General features: G+C 39.7%; 1 protein-coding gene across 1 annotated transcript in view; it reads right to left on the bottom strand.

Annotated features, from left to right (window-relative positions):
- LOC136883459 (fumarate hydratase, mitochondrial) overlaps nucleotides 1-13,235 on the bottom strand; it is a 56,931-nt gene that overhangs the window by 36,505 nt on the left and 7,191 nt on the right. Inside the window, exon 4 of the mRNA XM_067155771.2 lies at nucleotides 1,108-1,546. Coding sequence (XP_067011872.1) covers nucleotides 1,108-1,546 — 439 coding nt within the window. The remainder of the gene's footprint in view (nucleotides 1-1,107; nucleotides 1,547-13,235) is intronic.

Raw genomic sequence — 13,235 nt, 5'->3', positions numbered from 1 at the left:
GACATTCGCCAACTTCACCTTGACCATTACATAAGACATTATAGTGCTTGGCAGCCAGAGTTTGGGAAGGCAATTAATTGTCAAAAATGCAACTGAAAATGCCCACAAGGACTTCAGCTCCTCGTTCTCCAATTATTCTCCAGACTTCAGATGGCATGTCAGTTGGTCCAGTTGCTTTGCCGTTTTTCATCTTGTTCTCCGTTTGTTATAGTTCCTGGATGTTAAATAGCTGGAGAGGTTGAACAACTCTGCAACACTATATGGTATCTGTGGGTATGGAAAATCTCCATTAAACACAATCTGCAAGTAGTCTCTCCACCGGTGCATAATAGCCATCAGGTCTCTGCGAAGTTGATTGTTTGCATCTTTAATTTGTAGGATATAGCAAATATCTTACATTGCTCGATGCCAGATACTTGCTAGATAGTAGACCTTAACTGCACCTTCTGCAGTACACAATGTTTCACAGGGCCTTGACAGTGGTGATTTCTTGTTGAAGCAACAATGCGTTTGTGCAGATTTCAACACCTTGTATTGGTCGAGATCTGTTAGTAGTTTATTTCCTATCAGTTGTTATAAGCTTCCTTTTTAGCCTTGATGGCCAACTATACTTCTTTGTTCTGCCACCAAGTCAGTTTGTCCACCATTTACCAGATTTGTAATCGAAACAGACTTTCAACCTATTAGGTAGTCTTACGTACATTCGGTTTCGATTACAATGCGGTCGTGAAAATTCAATATTCATTGACTTGGCCCTCAACGGGCAATTTAAAACACACTCTACAGTGTGATGGTAGTAGTACCAGACCTGTAGCTCAGATCCTTTCCAACAAAACAAAGATGGCCCAGGCCACCATAGCTCAATTGGTACAGCAACCGACGCAACATCGGGAGGTTGTGGGTTCGGATCCCACTGGTGTCTGGTTGGCAATTTTTGTTATGTACTTAACATCTCTTCGACACGTACTAAATGTACGTAACACAACCTAATAGGTTGAAGGTCGGTTTCGATTTAAGAAAATGCTAGGTAAACAATTAATAGAGAATCTGCCACCCGGGTGACAGCCCTAAAAGCAGATCGATGATAACTAATTGATAATCCTTTACCTGTCAGTTCACTGATTTTTGCAGCACATTTTTCTGCAAATCCAATCCTGGTGTTGAGTCCAGTTCCAACAGCTGTGCCACCCAGAGCCAGGAGATAGAGTCGTGGCAAGGTAGCTTCAATGCGCTGTATGCCATATTCTAATTGGGTTGTATAGCCACTGAACTCCTGGCCAAGCGTCAACGGTACAGCATCCATCAAGTGCGTACGTCCAATCTTGATTATATCCTTAAATTCATTTGACTTCTCGTCCAATGCTTTATGCAGCATCTTCAGTCCAGGTAATAACGTATGGTGGATTTCCATCGCAACAGCAATATGCATTGCAGTTGGGAATGTATCGTTCGAACTCTGGCTTTTGTTCACATGGTCATTCGGATGAACTGGATTTTTTGAGCCAAGTTTACCACCTAAAATCTCTATGGCTCTATTACTGATCACCTGTAAAAGAAAATAATGCATTAGATATTGCAAGAAAAGTATGGGTAGACACTTTGGACATTCACTTGTATCGTAAGATTTTTTTCCCTTTAATAATATTTCCTGTTTTACATTTTCTTTGAGATGCTTTCAATATAATAATAAAGTTCAGCAATATTCCTTTGCATGTCAAAGTAATGTCAAGTTAACACATTGGAGACGCTGCCTGTAGAAACCATGGGACTGGGCGAGCAGCTGTGAGCTTGCATTTGGCAGATAGTGGGTTCCAACCCCACTGTCAGCAGCCCTGAAGATGGTTTTCCATGGTTTCCCATTTTCACATCAAGCAAATGCTGGGGCTGTACCTTAATTAAGGCCATGGCTGCTTCCTTCCTACTCCTAGCCCTTTCCTATCGTCACCATAAGACCTATCTGTGTCGGTGCGACGTAAAGCAAATTGTAAAAAAAATTGTTATCCTTGTCCTCATTTTCAGAACTGGATTCTTCCATAAAGGCTATCCCCGGGATGCAAGCTCACAGCTGTGCGCCCCTAACTGCATGGCCATTTGCTCGGTGACAAGGATAACAATTACTCACCAAGTGAACATGACAATTCTAACACTTCCAAGTAAATTTACATAATAAGCTAATTTTAAAATGGCGTGAAGTGGGTTCCGTTATATAGTTTTATACCGCTCTCTAAAAATTTGTTCCTTTTTCTCATGTACAGATGACAACCTGCAGCAACTCCATGCAAGCCCATCATCAAGTAACAAACAGCGAGAAAGCAAATTACAGGTTGTAAACAAGGATACCTATGTCAATTGGCCAATCGGGTCAGAATCTGTATTAGTATGTTTTAGTATATCTGTCATCAATATTTGTCAAATTTCAAAATATTAACCTAAATGGCATTTGCAGCTGCGTCAATTATTTTCGTTTTTAGAACTTATTATCTTCAGAGACTTATATTTAAAAACTGCTGCACTGTCATTTTTGTGTAGAGAAAAGTATGATATTCTAAAAGTTATTACAATTATTCCTTTCCCTATCATTCGAAAAATTTCAAAAATCATTAAAGATCCTGTGATTTGGAGGGTAGTGTTGTAGTGTCCTCCGCCTTGCAGCTACGCAACCCGCTCTCGCATCGAACCACCTGGAATGTACGAGTGTGTCCAGCTGAGCGCTGACTCATAACTTGTGACGTCAGCCAGCCAGTATAAATTGGAGCGACGATTCCGCCGCTGTAGGCAGTCAGCTGTGTCTAGTGATCAGCTCTACGCCGTAAGTCAGACACGAAGGTACCCCTCTTGAAAATGTGGACTGAATAGGCGGACTGAACTCTGATTGAGAGGTCTCACCTCTGGACTAACTACAGCCTCAAGATTCCCGCCTTCCTTATAACTTAGCCTACACCATCCTAGCATTCTGCTAGAAAGAACTTCGCATTAAGTTCAAGCCAGACCTCCAAACATTAGATAGCCATCAGCTATGAGAAACTTTCACATATTAGTGGCACTCTACTTCGTCAATATAGACCTAATTGTACATATAAGACCAATGTTGTATAAATGTAAATATGTCTTCTGCAAACAGTAACTTACTCACGATATTATTTAGTGTGTTCACCATGATAAGAAGCAAGCCTCAATTTCCTTTGTTTTATGTATTGTACGAAAGATTGCAAGAAAATAAACTTTAAAGTTGTTTTATGTATATTGTGCTTCTTGTTTATAACAGGTAGCACATTCAAATATGACCATTTCCAGTGTGTTGTTTCTCTGCACTTCCTACAGAAGTGAGTATTGCATGAGCAACTAGGTAGAGGAGATTGGGCTTATTCTCTTGTATGAGGGCAGGATGGTTATATTATTCCTTAAGAGTTTACCACCCCGCGACTTACAGGTACGAACCTGCCCCCTACTGGGAGACTTCAGGTTCAATTCCTGACCAGGTCAGAGATTTTTACCAGGATGTAAGCTAATTTGAGGTCCACTCAGCCAACACGAGAACAATTGAGAAGCTATCCAACAGTGAGATAACTGTGGTTGATTAAGCCATGAATAACATCAGAGAGGATTCAATGTTCTGACCATGTGTCACCTGGAAATCTGCAGGCCAGGGCTGAGCAGTAGCGTTTATTAGGCTACACCCAGCAGGACTGTAGTGCCTTGGGGTTTGTTCATTTGTGGTATTAGTCATTTACATACTCTTCTCTTAGGCCACCTCTACTTTTTATTAGTGTGCTTAAGGAGTACATAACTTACCCATCACAAAGAAGATTAATTCCATATGACTGCTCTCTGGAAATGCTACTGGTAACAAAAGCCTCACTAATTATAGGCAGGTCACACACTTGTCTGTAATATACAGATTGCACGCCAGTGGTATGACAGCAGGATGCTACCACCATGGTACTGTATCAAATGGAGTGCCATACATTGTCAGGTGAAGCACCAGTGTCGCCAATGATGTACTCCAGACCATCAGACAACATCTAGCTTTTTACATACGCTACACAGCAACAGAAGGACTGAAACAGTCTAGTTTTCAATGTACTTTGTTTAAAAATGAGAAACGATCCTGAATTTAACATCATATCATGTACCACGTAAGCACACATGGGATTGTCTGAGATGTAAAGAAGTGCCAGATGAGATTATAGCCCGAGTAAAACAACTATACTGAGAGACAAAGGGCTGTGTGCAAATTCAAGGAGGTGGGTCAAACTGTTTTGAAACCAAGAGCGGAGTCCAACAAGGAAGTTGTCTATCACCACTTCTCTTCATTAAAATGAAGGATCAGACAATAAATGCACTTGTATTTGCTGATAATGTTAAGCTATGGGGCGAGACAGAAGCAGAGTTCAAGCTAAACTAGATCTTTGGCAAGAATTTCAAAGAATGGGAATGATCATCAGCCAAACTAAAACCGTCAGTTTAGTAATGAGTCCAGCAGCAACGTTGACTAGATCTGCACAAAGTTGCCTACAGGCCACTGAAATGAAGTTCCTTCGGTAATGTCTCCAAAAGACAAGGAGAGACAAAATAAGGAATGAAAGTATTTGGGAACAACTTGGATTGGACAGGAGCCTGTTGGAAACCTTAGAATTAAGCAGATTACGATGGTATGGACATATGAGAAGGATGGCTCCAATTAGGACTTCATGAATGTTTTAAATTAAGATTGTAAATTGTGGCATACCAAAGTGTTTAATTTATTATTGGTTATATGTGTACATATGTCTTCCAACTGTAGCATGGCTGAAGATGAGCCAATATATATGGAGTCGAAACTAGTCCCTGTTTTATAAGACAATATACAAACTTATGGTATTGAATAAGTGGACCCTTCTCTACCCTTTGATAGTGAAGTGAACATTACAGTTACTCACCAAGTAATTACTCAATTAAATGAATACAGGAGTAACTTTGAGAGTAGTGTGAAATGCATTGTACAAAAGAATGTTACAACAGTTTTTCATTTGTATAGTATACAGTTTAATATTTACATGCTTCACATAACCACGCATATAACTTCCTTAGTGTGTAGCAAATACAATCTTAAAATTACCTGTGCTTAAGTTTGTAGAATAGGTTTTGAAAACTATACAATATTAGTGCACTTGCAATTCTTTTCAATTTGGAACTTCCACAGATGATACAAAAGCAGATAACAGAGTATCTAGCCTATACCGTAATATGTATAGATTTCAGATGTACATACAGTAAAATAATTATGTATTTTGTCTAGACTGCTTCAGTCAGGGCTGGTTCGAGGTCCACTAAGCCTACCTGATTACAATTGAGGAGCTATCTGATGGTGAGATGGCGGCCCTGGTCTAGAAAGCCAAGAATAACGGCCAAGTCATGCTGACCACACGACACCTCATAATCTAATTAATAGAAATAAATTTCATTATAATAGATCCATATTGAACTGTGATTATAATAGAGTTAAAATAATGTATCATTAAGGTCCACCTTTTCAATACAAACTGTACAGAGTTTAAATTACATATATGTTTAGGGACTAGTTTCGACCTAACAGTAGGTCATCATCAGCCTAAAGTAGATTAAATACATAAGTATCGAAGAAATTAAACAATGTAAAGGCGCATAAGGTCTCAAAATTGTGCATACCACGTGTGAAAATGAGACAAGATTTGAGAGACGTGCTATACTATGTTGAAAAATAGCTCTATGATAGAGATACGTAGCAAGTCCAGTGCGTCGTACAACAACAACAACAAAAAAGTTGTTGAAGATGGAAATCCTTAAGTTGCTGGTGAAGGAATTCAATATATGTTGGCTCCTTAAAGATGCTGTTATCCATTCGAAGCACAACTGAGCCGAAATCACGTCGTTTTCCTAAGATATGAATCTCTATTTTTTTAACATAGTGTAGCGCATCTCTCGATTCTTAAGCCTCCACGTGCAACAATCACCTTCATTCAAGTTCCATAAAACAGAAGAGCCTTTCCAGCATCCATGTGTTATTATATTTATGAATATCTTAGGAAAACGACGTGACTTCGACTCAGTTGTTCTTCGAATGGATAACAGCATCTTTAAGGAGCCAACATATTATACTGAATTCCTTGACCAGCAACTTAAGGATTTCTACCTTTAACAACTTTTTTAATGTACGACGCACTGGACTTTTTACGTATCTCTATCATAAAGCTATTTTTTTTTAACACAGTGCAGCACGTTTTTCAAATCTTATCTCATTTTCTCACATGGTATATACAATTTTGAGACCTTATGTGTCTTTACATTGTTTAATTTCTTCGATACTTACGTTTGCTTTAGGCTGACGATGACCTACTGTTAGGTCGAAACTAGTCCCTAAACATGTATGTAATTTAAACTCTGTACAGTTTGTATTGAAAAGGTGGACCTTAATAATACATTATTTTAACTCTATTGTAACCTCTAATCTGCAGGCCTTCGGGCTGAGCAGCGGTCGTTTGGTAGGAGATGGCCCTTCGGGGCTGTTGTGCCATGGGGTTTTGTTTGGTTTTGCTTCAGTCCTTCTGTAATATCTGCAAGAGTTACGAATGCTTTCTAAATAAGCACATGGAATTTGGCGGCAACCAACTTTCTGACATGGCAACATACATTTACGTGTGTGGCAATGGGCTCTGTTATGCAGATGGTGTGCCAGCAGGATTACAGACCGTAGGCATGCAACTTGCACATAACAGATAAGTGTGCAACCCGACTAGCGGACACTTTATGGGAAAGACAGAACTTAACCTGCCAGACAATTCTTGATAGGTGTAAATAGTTAGCTGTTCAAAATCAATCTGCAGTGATCAACAACAGACGGCTATGAAAAGGAAGCAGCAATCCAGGAAGGAGTGAGGCAAGGCTGCACTTTGTCCCCTCTCCTTTTCACTGTTCATATAGAACAGGCAGTAAAGAAAATCAAAGAATTTGGAAAGGGAATCATGATCATCTAATGTATCATCTACTACTTTCCCTTGATACAATTGCTGAATATGTTCCTGCCATTTTTTGTCTTAAGTGTCTTCTTTCCCTAGAAGTAACTTTACATCTGAGCTCTTAATATTAATACACAAATTTAAACAATTTTACAAAATTGTTAGACCATCCAGCACCACGTCACAATATACATGTACTGATAAGCATTCATTTTTCTTGTATTTTTTTGGCAAAATAAATTATTATTGTTTTTGTCACTAATATTAATATTGATCTCTTTGAAGTAAATGAACATAATTTCACTTTTTATAAGGTTTTATTAAACTTAACTCAACCAACTGGTACATAAGCAAGTTAAATGGTACACCAACACCTGACTAAGTATCAGGGCGATTGTACAAATGAGGCTAAATAAAACATATTCACCCCTGCCTAAATCATAGTCCTTAAGGCAGGGAGGACAGCAACAGGTTCTTGTACTCCGTCTTGGCTGTTTGGAAGGAGTGGGAGACGCGCTGGACCCCTTTCTTCTGACCTTGATGATTCTGAAGATTCTGTTTCGCAGGAAGCTGGAAATGAAGATCTGGGTGGTGAAGCAAGGAATTAGCGATGTTCTGGACTTCTACAGGAATGTTGTTCATCTATTACTCCTCAGTCACCTTCTCCCCCCTTTCTTCATAAATGCCTACTGGAGAAGGCAATGGTGCCAGATGTCTAGTCGAAACAGTCTCTCTTCCATCTTGATGTTGCACATGAGCATACTCTGGATTTGCTTCAAGAAGAGCGTCTTCTTCCATGATTGGCCCATGCGTCGATTGACTGACATGTTTCCTGGACCAGGAGTTAGAAGCCAAGAGGGGACTGAGTGCCCATAACTTAATTTTCTCTGGTGCTTAAACATCTGCTTGTAGGGAATTTCACAGGTGGCAGTGCATAGCATCGATCTGATTGCATGAGGACATCATGTACAACTTCTTCCCACTGTAGAATATCCATTCCTCTACTTCAATGTGAGTTCTACTGTTTTCCGAACGACTCCCAACATATTTTTCTACATGGCCATTGGCCTCTTGGATGGTACGGCGTCGCCCTGCTAGCGGCCACACTGACAGTCTTAAGGAATGTCTTTAAATCTTGAGATATGAATGCATAGCCTTGATCGGAGTGTACATATGAAGGTAATCAAAAAATGGAGAAAGTTGCTGAAGTTTACGAATAACAGTGGAAGATGTTACGTCTGGGCAAGGAAAGCCAAAGGGAGGTATGGAATATTCATCCACTAATACGAGGAGATAACGGTTTCTAGATTCGGATGGTAGAGAACCCTTGAAGTCCATGTTGATAAGCTCAAAGGGATGTGTAGCTTTGAAGAGATTACCTTCATGCCTAATAAATCTATATCAATTCAGCACAAACTTTACAAGCTGATATGACCTTTACATCTTCTGGTGAATAAGGCAAGTTTTTTGATTTCATAAAGTGATTCGGCCTTGTTATACTAGGGTGACAAAGCTTCACGGAGGATCTTCAGTTTAGATCCACAATACTGAGCAGCCAAACAGACTCTAGAGAAGGCATCTGCAGCTTTGTTACGTTGTCCAGTTCTGCAGCCTATATCATAATCAAAACACAAACATTCCAGCCTCCAGCACGGAATTTTCTCATTCTTCACTTTACAAAAATGTCTTATTATTGAACATGAAGGCCACTAACTTGTGGTTGGTGATGAGTCGGAAATATCTTCCTAGCAGCAAGTAAAGTCCCCAATTTTTCTCAGCTTCCTTTTTTCTACAGATTGTCGCTGTTCAGATCAGTTGAGTGTGCAAGAGAAGAAAGCACCACCATGGAATGTACTGAGGCATCGGTTTCTACAGTGAATACAGCTTTATCATCTATAGCTGAAACAAGTGACTTTTCCACATCGTCTTTCAGGAATTTAAATGCTTCAACAACATTACCATTTAATGGAAGGAAACTGCTCGAAAGGTTACAAACTTTCTGGCAAAATCGTGGCATGAAGTTGATAAAATTAGCAACCACGCCCATCGCTCTTCAAAGCAAAGCAGTATCAGTTGGTAATGGAAGCTCTTGTTAACGTGTCAATCGAGCAGGATCTGGGCGAATTTCTTGGAGATGATATAACCCAACAGTTTCATTGTTCTGACTGAACATTTATCGTGAGTTCATATTTTTCAAAACCTTTCAAAAACTTCTTCAGATTCAAGTCCAGAGTAAGCTGCAACTCAAGTATGCCCTTCATTTTCTTTTTTTTTTCCATTCACATCCATTGCCCCTTGGAAGCAAGGTACTCCATTTGTTGGGCCAAATGGAATCCATCTGTGCTGTCAAAATTTACCGCAAGCTTCAACTGCTGTGTAAGGGTGACCATCTTCAAAGATAGGGATCTAATAAGCATTTTTCAAATAAATTTACCTCAACATTTCATAATTTGTTACCTTGTTCACTATATGCCGGTCCCGTGGTGTAGGAGTAGCGTTCCTGCCTCTTGCTCAGAGGCCTCGGGTTTGATTCCCAGCCAGGTCAAGGATTTTTCTCTCAGAATAAGGGCTGGTTCGAGGTCCAGTCAGCCTACTTGATTAGAACGGAGGAGCTATCTGACGGTGAGATGGCGACCACGGTCTCGAAAGCCCAAAATAACTCCCAAAAGGATGTGTCGTGCTAACCACAAGGCCCCTCATAATCTGCAGGCCTTCGGGGTGAGCAGCGGTCGCTGGGCAGGCCAAAGCCCTTTCAAGGGCGTTAAGTCCCGTGGGGTTTGGTTTTTTGGTTCACTATATCCTCGATACTTGGGAGTGGGTAAGCATCCAGCTCGGTATACCAATTTATTGTTCAAGAATAGCTTACGACACTTGTGGCTTTCTGATTGGATGACAAAAACGTGAACACACCATGGAGAAAAACTTTGTTCAATAATGTCCCCATTCTAAAGTTGCTTAACTTCTTGTTCAATGAATTTGGCATCAGCTGCTACGTGGTGTCAAGATTTGATGGAAAGTGATTGCAATCTGGAGGTATATTTCAGAAAAGTTGAACAGGTCTGACTTTAGCTACTGTTAATATGCACATAATCAGAGGTTCTTTGGGACACCCAAACTTAATCTCTACAGATGAATCATGTCCTAAAATGAGCAAAGGTCTGTTCAACAACTTTAAAGATGATCTTCAATTTTTATCTTTACAGAGAAGGCACCTTTCACTAAAGAACTAAGAAACATTAAAATCACAGTAACAGTAAGACCACTGCCTGAAGAAAGGTATTTCAAGCTTTTAGACCAACTTTTTGGAAATAAAAATTGCTGAGCTGCCAGTATCAACAAGAGCGTTTGTCTTCATTCCATTCAAACGGATGGGTATTCTAGCTTAATACAAGTAACCCAGTGGAGAAGCAAAAAATATAGCATGACAATGGCAAGATTTGGTGGAGCTTGAAAATTTTTAAGTCTTGCATACATTTGCGTAGTGACCGATTTCTGAGCAGACATGGCAAATGGCCTCCCTTGCTGGGCAGGAGTTCCTGTTGAGATAATTAAGTCCATAGAGGTAGCATTTCTCTCTTCTTGCAACAACCACCTCATCTGATACTTCTATCCGCAGAGCTACATTCACGACTATCATCGATTGTCCTTATTTATTAGTTTCATTAGCCCGTATTGATAGTTCCAACAATCACAATTATGAACTTTGATTTCCCACCTAATCAATGCTCGATTTATTTTTGATGTATTTACATTACAAATGTATTTGTAATATTATCAGCAATTGGGTGAGATGAACTAGAGGAACGATGCTCCTGGACAGCATTGACTAAAGTACGACCTTGGTATTGAATAGATTGTTCCAGTGCCACCTCTAAAGCCTTTCCTATAAGCAAAGCCTCCTCGAGAGTGAAGTTGGGATTCTCCAGTAACTTCTGGCGAATGTCTGACACGAGAAGGCCAGCAATAAATTCATGTTGAATATAAATGTCTCTGTTCACATCTGCCATTACATCTTAAAAATTATCACTGTTGCTCAGAAGCTTTCAGGATTCTATATATCTTGATACAGTTTCTCCAGGTAGCTGCTACCTAGCTGCCAATTTGTGCTGGGCGAATATAGGCTATCACTGACGTGCTTAGTGAAAATACTAACCAAGACATTAATGGAGCCATTGATAAGTGTTAATGTAATTGGTTTGTACGTTCCACAAACTATGGTTTTCGGAGATGCTGAGGTGCTGACATTTTGTCCCGCAGGAGTTCTTTTACATGCCAGTAAAAAAATCAACACGAGGCCGACATATCTGAGCACTTTCAAATAAGACCGGACTGTGCCAGGATCAAACCTGCCAAGTATGGGTCAAAAGGCCAGTGCCTCAACCATCTGAGCCACTCAGTCCGGCCACTGTAAGTCTTGGCTACATAGATATATTGATAAACCGTAGGTGAAACACGGTTTATAAATATGCATAATTCGTCAGCATCACTTACTCCACATGCCAAAATGAAGTTCTTGAATGTGCTATACCAACCAGTGCTTCCGTTACTCTTTGAACATTAACCGATTCCGGGTCAATCCTTAAACGTTACGGACAAAACATTTTTTCCATTGTCTTGCTTTCTTATTAAGTTTAATAAATTGAAGTAAATGAACATGTAATTTCCCCTTTTATAAGGTAAGTTAACACAACCAACTGTTACATAAACAAGTTTCATGGCAACACAGACACCTGACTACGGAGTGTCAGAGAAATCACACAAATCATGCAAATAAGGCAGAATAAAATATATCACCCTTGTCCCTTCCTTATTTTACAGAATTTTATTAATTTATTATTATTTTATTGGAAAGTGAGGAAAATTATGGAGATTTTTCGTCAGTTTCATTACACTATAATTTTAAGTTAATTTTTAATGTATTTATTCGCGCGCGCGCGCGCGCGCCCCACACACACACACACACACACACACACACACACTTGTTAGTATTCTTTTTACCAATTTTTTGTTTCATTAAATTATTTTCATGAAACCTCAGTTACCGGGCAAGCTGGCCGGACGGTTAGGGGCTCGCAGCTGTGAGCTTGCATCCGGGGGGGATAGTGGGTTCGAACCGCACTGTCAGCAGCCCTGAAGATAGTTTTCCATGGTTTACCATTTCCACACCAGGCAAATGCTGGGGTTGTACCTTCACTGAGGCCATGGTCACTTCCTTCCCACTCCTAGGCCTTTCTTAACCCATTGTCGCCATAAGACCTATCTGTGTCGGTGCGACGTTAAACAAATTCTAAAAAAGACTGAGCTCGATAGCTGCAGTCACGTAAATGCGGCCAGTATCCAGTATTCGGGACATAGTGGGTTTGAATCCCACTGTCGGCAGCCCTGAAGATGGTTTTCCGTGGTTTACCATTTTCACACCAAGCAAATGCTAGGCCTGAACCTTAATTAAGGCCATGGCTACTTCCTTCCCATTCCTAGTCCCTTCCTATCCGATAGCCGCCATAAGACTTGATTTACTACTTTCATTTCCGTATTGATAGTTCACGTATGTATAGACAAGGTGGAACCTTTTCTTGTCTATACATAAGACTTATGTGTTGATGCAACTTAAAGCAACTTGTAAAAAAAAAAAAAACTTCTGTTACTGTAACTATTTTAATTGTCTGTCTATAACAACAGTCTTTAATTACACTGACCTGCAAATTCAACTTTCCGATCATTGCATGAAGTTTACATAGTGATATTTTATATTTCGGGCAGGCTGATTTTGGAACTGAAGTCAGTTTTCCCCTATCACATCAGGTTTTTGTGCAAATTCAAAATGAAAATTTGATAAATATGCAGCACGTGCACATGCAAGATTACTATTATCACATGTAAAGAATGCTTCTTTCTTATTATTTTCACCCATCTGAAAACTCCTATCTTACACAGGTATACTTATGAACATAATATAAAGATATGTAGTGTATTGTGTTAATAGATCTGCAGAAAAACACAGCCAAATGGACCAAAATTTAACATGCATTAAGCCTCATAACGTACTGAGAATGGTAAGTCTACGGTTTCAATTTTATAATGTCCTACCTTAGTATAAGAAAAGTCTTTCTTTAGTAACAGCAGTAACCTGCCAGCATGTTTTTGTTCTATTTCCTGTAGATCCTGATGGAATCTTTCTCCTTGCTCTTTGCTCAGCATTCCTAGGTTCTCAGGGAAATAGTCCAGATGTGAATGTAACACGTGCACTTTCAAGATCATTTT

This window comes from Anabrus simplex, chromosome 11, assembly GCF_040414725.1.
Source record: "Anabrus simplex isolate iqAnaSimp1 chromosome 11, ASM4041472v1, whole genome shotgun sequence".
Classification (NCBI taxonomy): Eukaryota; Metazoa; Arthropoda; class Insecta; order Orthoptera; family Tettigoniidae; genus Anabrus; species Anabrus simplex.
Note: the sequence above shows the minus strand (reverse complement) of the source record. Positions and strands in the feature narration are given on the sequence as shown.